The sequence below is a fragment of the Denticeps clupeoides genome, chromosome 15 (assembly GCF_900700375.1).
Source record: "Denticeps clupeoides chromosome 15, fDenClu1.1, whole genome shotgun sequence".
NCBI classification, from domain to species: domain Eukaryota; kingdom Metazoa; phylum Chordata; class Actinopteri; order Clupeiformes; family Denticipitidae; genus Denticeps; species Denticeps clupeoides.
In genome coordinates this window covers 16,108,983-16,129,611 of record NC_041721.1, presented here as the reverse complement: position 1 = coordinate 16,129,611, position 20,629 = coordinate 16,108,983, and the positions used below count along the sequence as shown (strand labels likewise).

At 42.6% G+C, this 20,629-nt stretch overlaps 2 protein-coding genes across 4 annotated transcripts in view; both read right to left on the bottom strand.

The window, feature by feature from the left end:
• The window catches only part of LOC114764501 (histone deacetylase 4-like), a 69,463-nt gene extending 65,427 nt beyond the window's left edge, over positions 1-4,036 (bottom strand). The window contains exons 1-2 of one of the 2 annotated variants that reach the window (XM_028954192.1): positions 3,863-4,036; positions 2,248-2,377 (exon numbers count right to left, since the gene is read on the bottom strand). In XM_028954192.1, the coding sequence (XP_028810025.1) occupies positions 2,248-2,269 (22 nt within the window). In that variant the 5' untranslated portion in view covers positions 2,270-2,377; positions 3,863-4,036. The remainder of the gene's footprint in view (positions 1-2,247; positions 2,378-3,862) is intronic. The other variant, XM_028954193.1, reaches the window with a different exon arrangement.
• A 7,487-nt stretch (positions 4,037-11,523) lies between these two features.
• tmem19 (transmembrane protein 19) lies at positions 11,524-16,615 on the bottom strand. 2 transcript variants are annotated; one of them, XM_028955018.1, is made up of 7 exons: positions 16,517-16,615; positions 15,713-15,863; positions 15,530-15,643; positions 14,710-14,847; positions 14,185-14,439; positions 13,137-13,346; positions 11,524-12,508 (listed from the first exon to the last, which is right to left on the bottom strand). In XM_028955018.1, exons 2-7 carry the CDS (start codon positions 15,843-15,845, stop codon positions 12,345-12,347), a joined length of 1,014 nt encoding a protein of 337 aa, XP_028810851.1. In that variant the 5' UTR covers positions 15,846-15,863; positions 16,517-16,615; the 3' UTR covers positions 11,524-12,344. The 2 variants fall into 2 exon arrangements, with proteins under 2 accessions (XP_028810851.1, XP_028810850.1); XM_028955017.1 differs by lacking the exon at positions 16,517-16,615 and adding an exon at positions 16,063-16,249.
• Positions 16,616-20,629: the final 4,014 nt, after the last annotated feature.

Sequence of the window (20,629 nt, the reverse complement as noted above, 5' to 3'; positions counted from 1 at the left end):
TCGCCACAGTACGCCATGAATTTCCTGACACGGTTGTACCCCGATTTACATTTGTTTGTGTACGGTTGTTACCATGTTATAATTTATGATAGAAGATGAACCCACAGCAGATAAAAAATTAATAACTGGAATCAGATCACAGATAGTACAGATTAAAACCATTCCAACTGATGACGCTGGAAGTTTCTGTTATTTTTTTGGTAATAAGATATGTGGACAACTGAAAAACGAGGCCTCATTCTGCAAATGTCTTACTGAAGCAATGACTGAAGAACAATAAGACAAGAAAACACCACATATAGTTCAAAACTGTACCTTAAGGTGCATACGTCACAAGCATTTCAGACAGACTCACACCTCAGATATCGATCTTTTTATAACGTGAATCAGTGATTTTAAAGAAGTTATTTAAAGGATGCAAAGCTTCAATGAAACTCTGGTTATTTACAATTCACATTCATGCTGACGTTCTGAGGCTCATGACTTATTCAAGTCTGTTGTCAGTCCCGTCTAGTCTGTTTATCAGTCTCTACAAAGGAAAAGGAAGCATTACGATCGATAATACCAGGCGAAGCAGGCCTCCTCAAAATAAACATGCCCATCTTACGACAACATCATCATTCATAACAGTCATTCATAACCTCATAACGATGGAAGGCTCCCGACGGACACTGCTACACTGGTAGAAAGTTATCAGATGAATATGCGAGGGTTTGGGAAGATAATTCTTCAATTATCAGTAAAATTCTAAAATATCCTAATCAGATATTATATCAGCAGGCGAGATCCACCTAAGTAAAACACAGTGATCATGATAGCGTTTTTAAAAAAATATTTTTCATTTGCAAAACAATATATTACCATTTTCTTGACTAGCGCTCAGGTAAATACTCTTGTCTGGTAATTGGAATTATTTTCCATGCTAGAATTTTGGAAAATATGAGTTCAGAGGAGGAGCACAAGACATGGACAACTTAAAAAGAGCAGCTTCATTGTGATCATTTAATAATGAATAAAGAATTAAAATCAAAGCACTGTCAGCTGACTTGAAAAGGTAAGTGGATATTTAACACAACGTCTGATCCCCGCCCCAAAAGTAGATTAGAGAGCAGGTGCTCACTACTTAACTAATGAAGGCAAACCCATTACATCATTAACTCTGAGCCAGGATTATTGCAGCTCACCCCACAAACACACACAACTGATACGAGCGATAATGCCGGGCGATGGCCCAAGCCCTCTCGCACCTTGGATGTGGACCCTCCTTCAAACTGCTTCGCAAATGCAGACACTGTGGTCCATTTTTATGATCTACAAATACAATCTATGCTTTCTGTAATATCTGTACATAAGAGCTTAATAGCATATTGTGTTATTTAATGTACTGGATATTGTACTGTGATTTGAATGCCACTTTCATCAAATTTAAGACCCTGCATCGGGTCAAGTACATTTTTTCTCGGCAGACACTGTGAGGGCTAGATGTTCTTCTTAAATATCATATTAATTGTATTTTATCTTAAGTAACATATTTTTATTTTAAATATAGTTTTTTGCCAACGTTAACAGACTCATATTACCTGTACTGCTGCAAGCCACTAGGGGGCAACTGCAATATTTTCGGTTTGTGCTACCTGAGTAATTTCCACTGGCAGTTTTTAATATGGGTGACATGAGCCGTTTACTAGGGTGGCATCATGGGCATTGCACCCAAATTTTTCTTTACGTTTTCTTGGATGCAGTTTTGTATTGCTGTTGGCGGGGAGGAAGGGTGCTCTCCATTTCAACCAGCTTGGGGGGAAAGCCAGAAGTAAATCCTGAAGTGCCCAGCGATGAATGTAAATGTTAAGTGATTGTCGTTGTTGTGCACAGCACAAGGTGACACAACGAAAGGTGTCCTCTGCATTTAACAATCACCTTTGGTGAGCAGTTGCCAGCCATGACAGGGGACGATGCTTTGCTCAGATTATGGGTCAGATTCTTTACCCGCTAGGCCACCACAATACCACACCTCCATAAATAGGGTCTGCAATATTTTTAAGACCTTTAATATTTATCATATTTAATGATATTTGAGGCCTTAATTCTGATTTGTAAGGATCCACAGACACCCTGTACATTACCTAATATTGTGAACTGTTTTCTTAATTTTTCTGTGAAGATATGAGTATGAAATTGTCATAATCACGTGATTATTTCATTCGCTTGCTTCATTTCTTTATTAAAAACATGTTTCTGGGTCCCTACCTGGGTGGTTATGGGAGCTCATGGTCAGCAATTTTACTGAAGAGTAGCTTTTCAACAGCAGAGGACGAGGCAGGTGAGCCGGTGCTGACAGCAGAGCCCCTTCGGCTAAATCCACTTCCGCTTCCACCGACTGGGGGGAGAGAGACATTTCATTTTTAGACAGTAAAAGCACTCAGAGGGTCGCCGATAAATCCGCCGACGGATGAATTTCCATTGATTTAAACGGCACTTTCTACAACATTGCCTCTTAGTCTGCGATCGCTTGCCTACACACATTCCCACCACGTGGACGCGGGCGTATGAGGTCAGCGGGCCCGTCGGAGACATTTCAGGCAACAAAGAGCGAGTCCTCAACACACACTAAACACACACTACAGGAAAAGCCTACCGAGCAGCATGTACAACGTCTACACCTCAGGCTAAAGAAAACCTCCTCAGGTTTACGTGATAGTTGGAGTAAGTTCACTGCAGGGGTCACAGGGTCAACAGCGCCACGCCGGGCCGACACCACAGCAGATCGATATCTTACACATAACAGGACAGGTAACGTTAATATAACGTATATTCTACAATACCAATGGTGTAAGGAAAAAAAAAAAAAAAAGTCGGTCACATCCACCCTTAATCCAGCGCCGCTGGGCTGGGGAGGGCGTCACCCCAGGAGCCGGAGACGGGATGCGAGGCACGCTTGTCTGAACCCATTGTCCCGGAGCAGGCCCGGGCCCGGCACGTGACAGATAGAGAGCGACAGGGCTGCGCCGCGCCGGGATAAAGCCGCGGGATGTGACATGACTGGACGCTTCTTGGACTGTTGACACAACAGACAGCTCTGCTGCCTCATGCCTTTCCAGAATGGAAGAGACCGGAATCACTTTGGAAATATAACATTAATCCATTAATCACTGGCCTGGAATGATGGACGTTCAGGCCTGGCCTATGGGGAGGAACAAGTTGGTGTTTGACATCTAAAGACGGTCCTTTTGTCCCCGGTCAGACTGCGGACCTCACGTCCATTCCAGGAACCTCCGCCATCGCAGCCAGGGGTTTTAATATAAATCACAATAAAAAAGAAGCTATAGTTTCAGCTCCTTAAATAAAACCACCACCGAGCTTCTGTGACTTGATTCACCCTTTAAAAATATTCCAGAATGTTCCTTCAGTATGATAATAATAAAAGCAGCGTTATTAGGGTTAATAGAAGCAGTAAAAAACCGGGATAAATTCCCTGTCGGGCTGCTCATCACTACAACTCCTCCTCATTCACAAAAACCGGCCGCGGTGGCGGCGGAGCAGCAGCCCGCGTTCCCTGCGCGTCCGGCCGCGGACTCCCGCGTTCCCTGCGCGTCCGGCCGCGGACTCCCGCGTTCCCTGCGCGTCCGGCCGCGGACTCCCGCGTTTCCTGCGGCCGCGTCGCGGAACGACGCCTCGCGTCGCCGACCCGGACCGTCCGGGGCTCCGCCAGCCCGCGGCTCCCGGCGCCGCAGTAACGAGTCGGCGAGAGACGACGGCGCGCTGCGCACAACTTGCGCGGAGAAACTACGCCGAACTCGCGCGGCTTCGGACCCTCGGTCCCCGCGACGGCGGACCGAACCGGAGCCCGGAACTTTCTGCTCACCCGGTCGCAGGCGGGAACGGCGGAGAGGCGCGGCTAGCGCGCCGGAACCCTCGGAGAGCCGCGGCCGCGACGGAGCCGCCCGCTGACAGATTCCGCCATACTGGATTCGGGTCGCGGAGTCACGTGTCGCGCCGCCGTGTTCCACGGAGAGGCGGGATTCTCGGCGTCCTCCCGCGGCGTGGACGGGGATCCCTGCCGCCGGGGCTGAACGTTCCAGTTACGTACGTCAGGGTGGTAGTAGCCTAGTGGGTTAAAACACTCGCCTATTAACCAGAAGACCCAGGTTCAAATCCCAAATCCCACTTACTACCATCGTGTCCCTGAGCAAGACACTTAACTCTCTGAGTGTCTCCAGGGGGGGACTGTCCCTGTAACTACTGACTGTAAGTAGCTCTGGATAAGGCTCCTGGCAACTGGACTTTCTTTCTGTGGGTGGTAGAACCCTAGTGGGTTAAAACCAGAAGACCCAGGTTCAAATACCACTTAACCCTAAGGTGCTCCAGTCCTTGTAACTACTGATTGTAAATATCTGCGCCTGATAAATACAGAATCAATCGACATTTGTATTACTATTAGCCGCTCTTGATGTATTTACACTTCGTTTATTTAAATATTTTTTAAAAATGCTGTCAATATCTCAGTGTACCACACTTCGTGAACCAATGCAAAATTTCCACTATTTACATCGCAGCAGACTCAAAAACGAGTCGTTTCTAAATACGGCCTACTAAAACACAACACGGACTGAGTACAGATACTTCATTTTTGCATTTTGAACCATGGAAGTTGACAGTATCTGCTGATCTGCCCAGACAGATTATACAGATTATACACTATAGACTTGCGGGCAAATATTAAATGCAGCTTTCAAGGCTCTCAGACTGTCACAGGACATTCACCCAGTTCCTTCAATCCAGCACCTGAGCGGATCTCGGCGTGGAATCTTTAACCGGCTCCGCAGAAAGGCCCTCCTAAATGCCAGACTGTATTAACACATTAATTGCGGACATGAATATTTAGTGCAGCGATGACAGTTCAGAGTGATGACTGTCCCATTATTCACCTCCCCTCCAAGCTCCCGTAAGTACCTGTCTGGGGTAATGGGGCAATCTTATTCCCTTATAGTCATTCGGTGAAAGGGGCTTGGAGGCACATTTAACCGAATATGGCAGATGTAGTAGAATTCAAAGGCAATGTCTGTGCATGATCAAAAGTTTGGCAGAGGAAGTTCCTACAAATTCCCTAATCAGATTCCTCCAAATAAATGCCTAATATTCAAAAAGCTACAATGTAAAATATGTTCACAGGTTCTATTAGATTCTAATGTTAAAACTAGAAAGTGAATTCAAAAGCCCCAGACGTTACATCCCTCTTGTGATTAGGACATGCACTTTTGTAAGAACCCATCTTTAATCTGTGCATGAAGATGCTCCCATTAGGCCTAGCAAAGAGATGACAGCTTTATCATGATATCAAAGGTGCGGAGTACCTTTCTCCTGCTGTAGACAGAGAGCTGCTGTCTGTCTGGAGGCATCTTCAGAAGTGAAGGATGACTCATTAGCTGTAGGCAGGCTACAGCCATTTGGTCCTGAAACAAGTGCATTCAATGTATTCTCCATGTTAGACCAAAACGTTAAATTAACATTAGAATAACACTAGAATAATATTGAAAATTTGATCATGGCACAGAGTGGAAATGTGCCCTGTTGGCCTATTTAGCATTCTTAAATGACATCGAATCAAATTATATTATTTAAGGAGGTCAAGCGAAAAAGTGCCGTTTATTGTTTTTTTTTAGTTAACTAGCTAAGGCTAGCTAATATAATAGCAAACAATCTAATCACTACACAGAAAGAAAGCTTTTAGCTGGTAAACTGTGTTCAAGCTGGTGAGAACCAGTTTAGCCATCTTAATCAAATTAAGCTGTTGACCTAGCTGTTTTTTAGTAAAGCAACTAGCCAGAAATCTTACAATGATGTACTTCTTACGACATGTTATTTCTGAACAGTGTCCCAACACAATATTTTCTTTTTTATTAAAACCCTCTGATGCACCTTCAAAAACCTTCAGTTATTACACGTTCCACTCAAAAGTGTTTGCCTATAAAAACAAGCTAGAAAAAGATGATAAATAATGTTGTTTGCTCCAGGATCTCTCTTATCCATCGATACCAGACATTCATGAATTTGTAACATTTTAACCCTTTATTTGCCAGGTTCATGTCATTAGCACCCATATATTTGACTCCTTGTTGTCGCGACCATAGGAAACAAACACAAAACGAACCTGCAGGCGCGTGCCGATTGCCAGGAACTGAGTCCAACACAAAAGCAAGGTTCACGTGTCCACATCAATGCAGCAGCGTCAGCCTGCTGTCAAACGTGTCCTTATAACAGGGCCCATGGACGCCTCATCTTCAGCACCAGTCCCTGGTTAGAGCCCTGCTGTCAGGCTGAGTGACCCAGCGTGACACGTGCAGCTGGTTATATGTGAAAGATTAGCAGAGACCTTTGTTTCTATCACTTTTTTACAGTGTCATATTTCATTAAAAAAACTTCAGTTATTACACCTTCAACACAAAAGTGTTTGCCTATAAAAACAAGACGTTAAAAGATTCTAAATAATACACTTTTTTGAAAGTTTAATAATAGTAAATAATAATAACTGTATACAATAATAACTGTATAATAATACGTTCTTTGGTTGTCGTTTACCCCAGGATCTCTCTTATCCATAGATACCAAACATTCATGAATTTGTAACATTTTAACCCTCTATTTGCCAGATTTATGTCATAAGTGCCATGTCATAACACAATTGTTTGTGGATTACTTCTGATACTATTATTTTGCAAAATTCTTTTTTTTTTGGTTGTTTACTCCAACATCTGTCCAAAGATTGTTTTAATTTTTAATCCTTTACTTGCCAAGTTTATGTCAGAGGAAAAGAAAAAGTTGTCGCATTTTCTAATCATACTTCACAGCCCTGTTTTTCTACCGATGCACCAGCTGATTGGCTGGTGTACACAGAAACAATGAAAGAGGAAAATGTCCAAACTTCTAAATACTGAGTACAGATACTTAATTTTTGCATTTTGAACCATGGAAGTCTTTCAATCCAGCACCTGAGCGGATCTCGACGTGGAATCTTTAACCGGCTGTGCAGAAAGGCCCTCCTGAATTCCAGACTGTATTAACACATTAATTGTGGACATGAATATTTACTGCCGTGATGACAGTTTAGAGTGATGACTCTGATTACTCTGGTTTTCTACCGATGCACCGGCTGATTGGCCAGTGTACCAAGAAAATGTCCAAACGTCGCAGGTTGCCCATGTTTTATTCCATACCTCCCTGGCTTCATAGGCCAGAGTTTGCATCTTCCTCAGTACAGTGCCAGCTGCTCGTTCAACGCAAACGTCCACACCAGTGGGAGCTGGTCAGCCAAGTGGGCTTGAGTTCGGGATCCAAAACCACGGTGATCATCTACCTGGTAGTGTAGAGTCTCAATATCGTGTCAGATTAAATGAAAATGTTTTGGTATTGGTTTTGTGCTGAAAAATGTTCAATCTTTTACATCATTTATTTCAAAGCTGTGCACGTATGTTGAGGTACTTTGAACGGTTGCATATAAATTAAACATGAAAAGGAGGATAATGGAACAGGTGCCACTTTTATGCATTTGCCGATTTTTCGTATGCAGTGTCTTTTCTGCAGACTTGGGCACGTGCAAACAAATGCAAACTCACATGAATATTATACCAACACACTAGTACAATCTCAATACTCAAGTTTTGCCTGGAGACAGAAGGGGGGTGGATATTGTGTGTGACATCCAGTGGAAAAGCAAGTATCCTTGGAAAAAACCCTCACATCACACACTGCAAGCCTTAAGGCTCAAAAGAGCTGCAGGACTAAGAAAATGCCCCTTAAGATCTTGGATTGTTTTAATAAGGTCAAAAACAGGGATTGTAATGGGTTTCAGTGAGCACACCATTGCACGTAAGATGTAAAAGTCCCAGCATTTATGTTGCCGTTGTTTACATTATGATGGGAAGACAAGCTAATATAAACTGTTGGCATCGCATCTCAGCACCACAGCAGTAAATAACAGGGGCAAAGTAAAATGTGCCATTGTACCGTTTAAACGCTGATAAATGAACATGGAAAGGAGGCATGACACTGAAGCGCCAATAATGAAATCCAAATGCAGTGCCAGCCAAAGCATAAATATTGCATGCTATTTGAGCGTATGAGGCTGTAGGATGCATATTATCCAACTCAAGGCTATTTCCACTCGAAGGCACTCCCTATTTTATTGCAAGCAAATTTAATAAGGCCCATTTTTTTCATCCCATTATTTGATTTCTGAGCTCAGCCGCCCACTGGAAATAATAATAATAATCATAAAAAAGGAAAAATAAAAAGGGATTGTTCCTTTTGCAGTGCAAAACAAGATTATCGTTTGGCTGTTCTGCCAACTGAAGTTAGTCTGTCTGGTTTCTGTTCTTTAAAACGTTTTAGATTCATCTATAATAACTGCTCTGAACTTAAAATGTCCTTCACGACAGATTTTGGGTGAGAAGAAAATGCTTTTCTTAGCCAACACTAACTTCAATCTTTTAATAGAATCCATCGAGCATTTTGGAATCAGATGGGCAGAATTAGGTCCGGGAGAAATCAGAGTAGAGCTCAGGGGGGACGCCGTGTGAAAAGAGCCTACCTTTCTCCTGCTGTGCATGAGACAGTTGCTGGGGACAGTTAATGATCCACATGGTGACAAGTTCAGCTGCCGGCCTTGCGTCCCCTGCCATGATATAAAGCATTGTAGCTTTACCATCATTACATTCAGATTAATCTCTGTTTACTTGTCTATGCATTTCAGAAAAAAGAACCAGTAAAGTGTTGCTGGATTAAACCACCTCAGATAACCAGTGGTCATTGATTGTGGAAACTATGAGACTCTAATGACACTAAAAGGAACAACAAATCTGGGACAGGGTTTGACCTGGCCATACGAGCCCATTACAGGAAAAAAACAAGCTTTTTTTGCCAAACAGATGCAGAAAGAGGTCTCCTGCAGACACTGATGTGTAGGAACCTTTTAAATAGTCGATATGAAATAAGCGAATAGAGTGAGCAGGCAGCAAGAAAGAATCCTGCATTTTCTGAGCAAGAAAAAAAAAACCCATTCTGACAGTCCTGTAATGCCACATTTAGCACCCACACACAGACCATGTTCAGCTGTGGCTCACAGGCCTCTTTTTTGTAACACAACAGTAGCCAGTTGGGACCGCGGTATCCATAGCAACAGAGCATTATCGTTCTCTGGTGGAACTGCTGTGCATCTGTTACATAACTGTGTCTCGGAGACTAATTTTCTACCATTAAGACTCAAGAGTCATGCAGCAAGTGTGAAATTTTGCTCACAGCCTTTGAGATACAGATTCATCGACTGTACAAGTTTGTAGAACCAACCTTGCCTTTAGTCCTTTGGCATGTTCTACACAAAAAACATTACCATTCCTTTAAATTTTTATGATTCAGCAATTCCCTATACAGCAATTTCCAGCGTCTATCCATCTGTCCATTATCCTAAACCTACCAGGATGGAGTCACAAAGAAACTGATCTTCAGGCATAAGGCAGGAATAATGCGTATTAATACTGAACCTGAGGGATGCTGTAGACCCATGTGGATGGTAGAACATGGAAATGATCTTCAGAAAGCGCCCAGGCTAGATCTCAAATCTAGGCCTATTTTTTTTTATTTAGATGCTTCAGGATTCATTGAGTTTATGGCTCAATTTTTAAGTCTGATTCTTTGCTTAATGAATCTGATAAATCCTTTTCTATTTTCTATTGCACTTCATTTGGATTAAGATTTGTACTGGTTTCCATTTGTGTTTAGGTACACTTTGTCAATGGTAAGGGGTCTTCTCTCAAATGAAATAAAATGAATCTGAGGGTCAGGTGCATTGCAGGTCGAGCCCAGATTCTCATGAGCATCCATCAGAGGGGTTTCAGGGCTCTTTCAACCCTCTTGGGTGCATTTCATTTTCAGCCAAATCATCTGATAGCATTTGAGTTAGAACCACTCATAACCATCTGCTTATTCAAAGTAATGAAATTAAATCAATTGACAAACTTTTTTATATTGAAAGTATAGCATCTGTGTGAACCCGCAGTGACAGATGTTGATGTCTCCTTTTATAGAATATAAAAGATGCCCATTAAACATGTAGCTTCTTCTCGAATTCCTTTTCCTCAGGATCATTGTAGACATTGATCTCTTTATACATCATTTTCATGTTTCAAGTTCTAACCATAAGAAAACATTGCCTGATTTGTCTGATATGTGAAAATGACATCACAAAAAAAATGGAGGTAACCCCCCGATCCCAAAATAATTGTATTTAATTTTAACATTTGAAACTGACCAGTGGACTTTACATTTAGATACATTCAGAAATTGCATTATTATGTAATAACACACATACTTCCGAATCGCAGCCGGTGATCGTTCTGGGCTGCCCAGGCTGACCCGGCCCCATCACTCGGAACACACAGAACAATTCCATGCGCCGGAACCCCACAGCTGCCTGCTTTTAATCCACATTTCAGGGGCCTTCATTACACAGTTACTGTTGTCAGCTAACCTGATAGATTCCACTGTGGGCTGTTCCCAGAACAGCATAATTACACCTTCTTTTCATTCAAACCTTCCAACCTCTTTGTGCTTGTGGGACCCCGGCTTGGAGAAGATTCTTGCATTTCTTCGAGCCTAAATTCGCTCTCCCATGCCTACGTTTTGTCAGAGTGTGGTCGGCATTAGAATGTTGTAAAGATTTTACGGTGTGCCGGCGATCCGTCCAAAACAACCTGCCCTTCGAAAGCCGCGGTTGCTAATGGCACCAGACACAACACCGCTGTAATGAAGACGTTAACAAGCTGAATTCCTACCAGCTGGACACGTTGATTAAAACGGTTCAGTTCCCACCAGACGACAGAGACATTTCAAGCATTTCGTCAAGCCTGAGGTCACAACTTGTTCACTTTGTCAGTGAACAGGCTCTCCAAAGGCAATGCTTCAAGGGACAGTCGAGATTGTCAGCCAAACTAGATGATTGCTCCAGTGTGTTCAACCTGAACACTTGATCCCTGGAAGATCAGCGTGTTTTAAATCCACTGAGATTCAATTCAAAAAGTCTCCAGAACACAATAAAAACTAAGATAGGATTATCCTTCCATATCTGCTCATTTAAAGATGGCTTCTCCTCAGTGCCAAAGTGCAATGATATCATGTCGCCATCTAGTGGTGAGTGGGCAGTTTTTTCACAAAGATTATATATTTTAACAAATAATAAAATATGAACATATATATGCGCATGGGGCAGTGGTGGCCTAGCGGGTAAGGAAGCGCACTCATAATCAGAAGGTTGCCAGTTCGAATCCTGGTCTGCCAAGGTGGCACTAAGCAAAGCACCATCCCCACACACACAGGCGTGGGCGCCTGTCATGGCTGCCCACTGCTCACCAAGGGTGGTGGTTAAAAGCAGAGGACACATTTCACCGTGTCCACTGGGTTCTGTGCCGTGTTTCACATGTCTACTAATCACGTTCATGACATATATGATTCTGACAAAAAATGTTACAACACCAATTACCATTTGTGAATTTTTATTTTTTTTTGCAAAGTAATGTCCACACATTGAATATGACAGCCTTCAGATCAGAAGTCATTACGAAAAATGACAAAAGCTTTTGCATTACACTGCTGTTGTAAATATATGTAGGCATTTTCAAATAAACGTTTTCCATCAAAACCTAGTAAGATTCTGCAGCAACCCTCAATCTGTACACTTTCATAACAGCCCAGCATCTGCAGACGTCTCGGGTGCGCATCCATGTCAAGCAAGTCACTGTAATTATTTCACAATTTGCATCCGAGAACAAGAAAGGTTTGTTTTTTTTAATTTATTTGGATTCGATGTTGTATCATTATAATAAAATAAAAGACGCCCCCCTCCAAAAAAAAGAAACTTTATACATACGCAAATTTCTGAAAAAGCGCACAAATTTCATTTTGTGAGATGCTTTGACAGTAAGAGGGTTCGACATAGCTATTAATAATTATATTAACAACACTATATTAAGAATATTTCAGTCCATTTGTCTTTATGTAATAAAAAAAAAATACAAAAACTAAATTTTTTCAGGATAAAGAAGTGTGGATCATTTTGATGCAAAACCAAACATGATCAGAACACACCGTTAGTTAACCCCCAAAGTGTCAAAATTTGATAATGAATCATCATTATTTTACTACAGACGTTGAGAATGGACTTTGTTTCAGATCTCTGGGTTTCTGCCACACACAAAACTAAACTTATTCAAAACTACAATACCCCTTTATGCTCAGATACTTTAACCATAAGATAGTGTTTTTTCTGGATTTTTCTGGAGGATGAAAGTTCCTACAATTCATCCTCTTGGCCAGAATCCCCATGCAACCCCAGGCAGGAGAATTGCAATGAGGATGGATGAGAAGAGGTTGACCGCGTTGTTGTCCAGGATCGGCTTCCCACAAATCCTCTTTGTTGTCCTAGACTCGTAGCTGACAACTTTCCCAATGCTTTCATCATATCCTGAAAGCAACAGGAACATTACTTTAGAACCATGTGGACTGCAGCAGAAAAGTAATAAATACAAAACAATACAACTTGTGATTTGAAAAATATAAACTGTCATGCCTGTGTGTAGCTATCAGCCTTGTTCAGCCAAGTTCAGTTAGATCAGGTTTTTTTTTGGCTAAGTTCTCCATAATTAGATGATTTTACTTGCCATTTAGATATGTTATGCCAATTAATCTCATAAGAGTTAAAGTTGCCTCAGGGTGAGCTGGAAAAACAGCTCCTACTAGACATATCTTGCACAGTGAACCTAGGGCAGGCTGCAGGGTGATCTGAAACAGGCGGAACATTAATGGGTCTTCAAGATGCCATGATGTTCTGTAATAATACATTAAAAGAGCCTAAAGGTTGCTCCCTCAGCAAAGGCAAATATTTAAAACAAGCGAGGGTGAAATATAATTATTTTTGGAATGGAAGTATTGATGAAAAATAAATACACACATTGCAAACCATTTTTTAATATGGAAGGCTAGAAGCCTTTATTATAATTATATGTACTGAATGTTTGAATGCCTAGCCATTGACTTTCCCAAAATGTTTTTTCCCCCCACCATAAGTGAACTAGTTTCACCTATGGACTCACCAGAATACTGCATGTTTGCTCCCAGAAAAGAATCCAGCAATGAACCAAGGAGGCCAGCCATGCCCCCATACACAGCAATGGGCCACTGGGGAACAGCCAAGTGCAGGTCCTGTACCAGGAGCAACTGAGTGACAAAGTAGGCCATGCCCACCGTCAACCCCCCGAGCAGGCTGGCCACCAAGCCAACTGGAGTTACGCCGCCATTGGTTCCTGTGTGCAAACATAGAGAACAAATGTAGATTTTTCTAAGCCACACACTTTAACCACTGCTGGATGCCCTAAAGATTGTCAAATTATTCAGATATGGGCTGGTTTTGGAATGAGTTCTGTTTTATTCTTTAACACGATGCAAACTCATCACCCTTAGTGAGCAGGGGGCAGCCATGAAAGGCGCCCAGGGAGCAGTGTGTGGGGAGTAGAGGCGTTAGAAAATATCAATACAGCAATATATCACAATATTTTACATGGTGATATTGTATCAATACAGGGACTTCAAATACAGATATTTTTGTATACAAAAATATGGTGTTGTCTCAGTCCTCTACAAGCTCCACACCAGCATTAGATAACTTAACGGGCACATAAATATCTTCTTTTCAATCTAATGCATTTATATCTTGTACACTAGTTCAGTGTGTTAAAATGCAAAGACAATAAAGTAAAGATTCAGTTCTGAGCTATGTTGTTTTACATAATTGTATTACATTAATAATGTAATATGATCCACACAGATCATACACAACATCTTGTATATCAGCTCTGTTCTTATATTTTCAATGAACCATAGAATACAGTATCACAATATATCATTATACATATACGTATCATGACCCATGTATTATACCGTGAGATCCTTGCCAATACACACCCCTAGTGGGGACGGTACCTCAATCAAGGGGACCTCAGTGGTACCTTGACAGTTTGTGATTTGAACCCGCAACCTTCCAGTTTCGAGTTCACCTCCGTACCTACTAGGCCACAAATTCACATACTACCACGAATCACTTTAAAACACTCTACAACACCACTTGTAAAAGAGTTACTTTACCTACTGGAACCTCCCTCCAGTTGGTGATGAGTCTTGGCCTGCTTTTGCTCAAGACTGGTCCAACCTCAGAGGCCCACGTGTCACCTGCACTGCAGGCCAGCGCCCCCAGAAGGGAGAGGCACATCCACGAGGCAGAATACTGTTTCCCAAAATCTACAGGCATTTCGCCCGGACCCACTTCGATCATGTAGAGCAAGGCCAGCTCTGTGGGAACTCCACCATTGCAGAACACCTGCACCCAGTTCCGCTGGCCACCTAAACACACAGACACAATGGGTTTAAATGAAAGTGGTCGATGCTATGGAATCAAAATGACAGAATACATACGATAATACATTTAAATAATGGATGACGACTTCAGAAAATTCCACAATTCAACGCCAACACTAAGTAAAATTTATTATTTTCCATCTGGGCACTTACAGGAAATGCAGCTCTGAGATAATGGTACGAATACAAAAAATGAAAGCAACTGAAAATATGGCATCTTCAATTTATTTGTCGGTCTGTGCAGAATGCTCTTACCCTCTTTGTATTCCGGGTCAATGCGCTTCTTTATTTCCCCCTTCCATCTTGTCAGTTTGGACGACGTCATGAAAAAGGCAAATAACGAAGCGAGGAAGCTCATATTAGCCATGGTGAGAACGAAGCCAACCAACATGGCTGAAACAACACGGCACAGAGAAGATCAGAGTGCAGATATTCATAAGCATCACAGTCATGTGTCTTTCCCCACAGTTATGGGCAGAAAATTGTTTTCTGTGTATAAATGCTGCTCTTATCCACTTGTCACAAGTGGGACTTCTATTGCGTCCCCAAGGGAAAACATCAAGCAAGTCCAATCTGACCTCGTGCTAAGCATTAACAGGTCCAGTAGTGGAGCCAAATCAGCCCTAACTAATACTAGAGCTGTAATACTCCGAGTCACCCGGTAAACTCAGTGATCCGTGTGAGTGAGCCACTTGAGTCAGTATTGTCATTGCAAAATTGACAGCGGGGAATCAACTGAAGTGTTTGAATAGTCTTTTGAACCAAGGTGAAATGCCTTGTGATGAGAATGAATCGCTTTCAAATTAAACCTGCTGGTCTGAGAGATTCAGTTTTGCCTGCTTGTTTTCGGGTGTGGGGGAAGTTAACAGTCGTATGCACGGACTCGGGTAGGGGCGCTGTTCCGATTCCGTTACATTTCCGGCCAGAGGAACCGCCAGACGCACTTACTCGGGTTTGGAGCGATGACCTCAGATTCGTGACTCATGAGTTATTTAATGGATCTGGGTGAGTCGTGAATCAGACTGCACTAACTAGTACCGTCTGGGTGTTCATTACATGTACAGTCAACGCTCACCTCCTAGAGCTCCACTAAGATCAAGACTTCGCCTCTTCAAAGACCGCGAGGTTATGGTGAGAGGAACCAGGATCGAGAAGAGCCATCTCCACGGCGACACAGGCTGCAGTGTGCCTGTGGAAAGACCGGCGTTTATCGGGACAGCCAACAGTGAGCCACAAAGCCCGAACAAGTCTAACTCACCGGAATATGCGCTGGCTGCCATGGAGATGATCCAAAACGCCAGTGACAGCGCCAGGGTGAAGCACAGGACAATCATGTCGGTCATCATCGTGACGTACTCCTTCATTAAGATGTCACCCTCGTAAAACATCATTCTCGCAGAGAAAGGTGCCTGCGGGAGAGGGGCGTCATTATTTATCAGCTGCATTTCTGCACGGGTATACTCTTTATCGAAGACATCGTACTACATTGAGAACAAGGGAAAAACACGCGTTCAGTTCAAGCCACCCGGCTTATAGCGAAACCACAGATATAAAATATTTTATGGCGATTACGTCATGAAAGTGAACCGAAATAATTCGTGTAAGCACCTGCAGCCGCAGTAGCTGAGATGTTTCTCCTGCCTCTGGTCCATATTGCTGTTGTGCAGACAGTGAGGAACATAACGCCAAAAAAGCCCACACAACCTGTTATATTTCAGCCGACATTAGCGCCCAGACCGGCGCTGCTTTACGGCAACGCGTACGCGAAGCGGAGGGGGCGGGGACTCGACTTCCGGTGGCGGCTCTTAAAGCGACAGCGACATTTTTCACGCCACGAAAAAATGAAGGAATTTATCATAAAAGTTCCACAACTTACTGATTGCAGTATTTATTCTTTCTCACCATGCATTCACACACACACACACACACACACACACACACACATTATATATATATCATGTAATTAGTATTATTATATGAATATGTAGTATTTGTTAAAGTACCACCAAACAACATATTTTCTGACCATTGCTAGCACATTGCATACTGAATAGTTACTTACTTGTTATAAAAGAGCGTGTTGAAAAAGACGCATTTCACAAAGACGCAGTTGGTTTGTATGGGTTTATAAGGGAGTCGAGACTGGAGCCACTCCTCTCCGATTTTGAATGCTTTGCCTCTGAATTCTTCTTTTGATTCCTGTTTTTCATCTTTCTGTACAGATTATCTCTATGAACATTCCAATATACTGTGGTGAGCTTTCTATGAAATTTGTTCATGAAGAAATCTCAAAAACTGTCTGTAAGACTGAATAGTCTCGTTGTTGTGTACTCAACAGACTGCAAATTAACTATGAAGTCCAGAAGAGTCCGTGGAGTCAAGGCCATGTGACAAATGCTCCGGTAGACCCTAGGATTCTTAGGACCAAGACTCAAAGGTGACACAGCCACACCCGAATTGAGTCCATTTCAGTGACTATGGTCTTTTTTTTAATCATATAAAATGTAATACTTCTTTTTTCAATTCTCACATTACTGCACAGATGTAAGTATATCAGTATATATGGTACTGGGTTGGAGTAAATGAAGATGGCAGCAGAAAATGAAAGATTTCTTGACTGCATTAATATGTGAACAGCCCCAAACCTCTTGCAAACCTGAGTAGAACATCTTAACCATAACCTGCAACACGTGGTTGTCTCCTCATTTACTTGTTGAACGTTTTAACCAAGCTTCTAATCTGTTACAACCATCAGCAGTTTGTGGCAAGATCTGGCTGTAAATTAGGCGTGTGCAGTCTCATGCCGAAAGGGTACAAGGCATACACACAAAGATCAGAAGCCCTCACACATCCACACATAAAACGGCAGTTGCAACTTTTAAATGACAGGGGGCGCTTTTTTCATACTTGTTTTCTATGGCTGAGCTCAGTTCATACCAACGGGCAGAGTTTTTAGGGTGCCAGGAGGAGACCTACACACTGAAGTTTGGTCAGTTTCATTTTCGCTTTGTGTTCTTTTTTTGAAAATATAATAACTATCACAGATGAACATATGAATCACGTGGACAGGTATGTGTCAGACTTTCTGCATTTTCGAGGTTATGATGAAGCAGAGGCTCGATGTATGGATTCTGAGAGGAGCACCTTGCATGACTTTTGCTTTTCAGACCTCAGGATTTATCAAGCCCTTCATGCACAGCAATGCATACAGGGACGACGACCACCTTCTGCCAGAGGAGGAGAAGATGAGTATGTGCAGGAATCTGTGTTTATGTCTTTAACTTAAAGCTATCAATCTAACATGCATTATTCAGAGAGGAATAAAAAGGTAAAAACACAGTTTAGAATCTGCAAGGCAGAGTGAAAAGGACACTGGACATGACAGAGTGATTTGAAAGAGGCTTGTAGGCCACGCTATTGATTGTGCACAGACAGCGCAGTGGCACTGGAACAAATGACAGAGAGTTATGCCACAGGCTGCTTAAATAAACGCTGAAACCGGCTGACACTCGAGTCCTCCGGGCGCAAAATGGAAATAGAACGGCTTGGTATTTGGAAGCTCTCCGTGGAAGTTATGGGGTACTTAACTCCCATTTGTCAAAGTGAAGGGAAGTGGCTAATAGAGCACATCATACCGGCCCGAGGGTAGACAGCCAGAAGGTGAGGGAGTCTCCATGTCCTTGAAAGGAACTGCATAAGTCAGTGCAATTGAACGGCTACCTCTGCACAGTGCTCCATTAGGCTGAATAACATGTCAGCTTTCAGATCTCGACGAAGATTATGCGAAGAGGTTACAAGGATACAGTGAAATGGTGTGGTTCCATAAAGTAGATTGCCGCTTGGGAAGGGCCGTGGCCAGATACACCATTAGATGCAACGTATTTACTTTATTTCCTTAAAATTTACTGTTCTGTTTTAATGATATAAGTGGGTGTAGAAAATGGAATAATGGGAAAAAAAGTGTAAGTGAAAGCTTTTATTCACCAATTTAACCTTATTTAAACCTTATTTAATTTAAAATCTTAGTCACAAATGAAAATATTTGACTAGGTCGAGCAGGGTTACTAAGTCTTCTGTAATGAGCGATGTGCTAGACTTGGTTAGGAAAGTGATGGTAAGTGTGTGTCTGAGAGAGCGAGCGAGCAAGCAAGAGAACATGTATAAGCAGCGAGTCTTGCTGTGGTCTGGCTCTTGGATCTTCCGTCTGTCATCCCTGACTAGAGAACCTGTCATTTCCAACACTATAATTTTCGAAGGCACAAACCAAATGTGTCAGAAACCCGTGTAGGCAGCAGGCCACAGTGTTTCCCTAGGGTTTTTTTTTGTTGGTAGGCGTTGACATTGCCAGGCCAAAACACTCCCAAGAAAGCCCCTGAAAATGTCTTTGTTAAGATCTCAACCAATCCATGGCAAGACGAGCTCAATGGAGGTTATTGTTCAAGAAGAGAAGCAATCCGGGCTTGATATCAAGGATTTAGAGGCTGTACTGATTCACTAACCTGCTGCGGCCATCTGGAAATCCACTTCTTCTGCGCCGAGTCGACTGTCCAGTCAACTCCGGACTAAGTGCATCGAGCCCAAGCCAGATCCAGCCTGCCTTGAGGTGTTTTATGTCAAAGCCCTCCCTCATGCCCAAATTCGAATCACATATGTGACATAAAACATGTTTTTGCCTGTTGTGCCTCGGGATTCTCACTTTCAAAAGGTGCATTCAGGATAAGTGGATTAAACTGAAGGATTTCTCAGATTTTTTTTTTATTGTCTTCTTCAATAACTCCCTTGTTTCTGTGGCCCGACTGTTCAAAACAATAGCTGTGTGTTCCACCTGCCAAATCTGCAGGTACCGTTGGATGTATGGAGTAATGGTAATTGCTCCAATTTCCCAAGAACCCCAGCACTTGGCAGTTCTCTTGTGACCTGTGACTTCGTCGTTCCACCCTGCGTTTTGTACATGTGAGTGAAAAACCTCTCTGCGGTGCCTATTCTGAACAGTAGAGGGAGACGCTAGGTCATAGGTCATCTCCAGATGTCCACACCGAGTAACAAAGAGCTTACCAGTGACATAGACTCCATCGTTGTGCCATGAGATGGGTGTTTTTTGGGGCAGCAGGGGTCTGCAAAAACATCACTTCCTCCTGTTGTCATTTAGCCCCCGGCATTTAGAGGGTTAATTATCAAATTAGCTCTCCGGCTTTCCCCCCCGGTGATCCATCAAAAGTTTAAGGACGAGCCATTCGCAGCGGAGTGGACCGACCAACGCGCGGGCAGGCTAAAGGCCGCCCGCTGACCTCGCTCTCAGGGGGGAATTGTGCTTGGGCAGATCAGAGATATAAAGTGGCTCTTTATTTTTTCTCTTGTGTAATTAACAGAGGAATACCTGAGTCAGTAACATCAAAGCGCACCCTGGAAAAGAGTCGAAGCCTTTCAACACCATGCATTCGGGGGAAAAAGGTAATTCATTTCAGCTGACAGTATGGCATATGTCATTGGTTCTGCCTGCGTTTTAGCTTATCAGGGAACAAAAAAAAAGACCCTTCAGGCAGTTGTTAAGGGAAGAAAGGCAGCCGGTCAAAGAGACAAATGGTATTAATTGGCCTCATATTGCTGAAAAGTTCAGGATTCCATTGACATCATCAACACATGAGAATTAAGATAAACTAATGAAGTCTAATAGAAAGAATAAATGGGTGAAGAGTAAAATCAACACTATAAATTGTGTTTCTGGTATTGGAACTCTAAATGGTGTTCCCTCATTTGGTGTTCATCTTTATCAGATGGCACTACAAAAATTCCCACGGAGGTTCAGGTGAGGTCATGTCATATGAATTACATCGTTTTTATATCAGCCAATCAGTGACACTTGCGCCTTGTGGATGAGGGCATCGTCATCCTGGAAGAAACCGCTTCCATCATAAGAGAAATGTAATGGTGGTAAAATTTGTCAGCTCACCGCATCTGGAACTTTCTGCAATAATGTCATGACAATCATAAGGTCAGAATAGTCAGCATAGCCTATCATCTCTTATTAACTGTTAATTAATGACAACACAGGTCATCATGAATAAAGTGGGGAGGAAAAAGTTATGGGGTGTCTTGTTAAGGTTTATATGGTTTCTGTCATGATGTGACCGGGTTTGGCGCTGCGTCAACACTGACCAATCCGGCGGTGGCCTTG

What these genes read in the sequence shown, in the direction of transcription:
- tmem19 (XM_028955018.1), bottom strand. Translation starts at nt 15,845, where the DNA reads ATGATGTTTTACGAGGGTGACATCTTAATGAAGGAGTACGTCACGATG. An exon ending in GGCAGCCAGCGCATATTCCG is followed by an intron (nt 15,644 to 15,712) that starts GTGAGTTAGACT and finishes GTCTTTCCACAG; the next exon opens with GCACACTGCAGCCTGTGTCG. An exon ending in CTGGAGGGAGGTTCCAGTAG is followed by an intron (nt 13,347 to 14,184) that starts GTAAAGTAACTC and finishes GTTTGCACACAG; the next exon opens with GAACCAATGGCGGCGTAACT.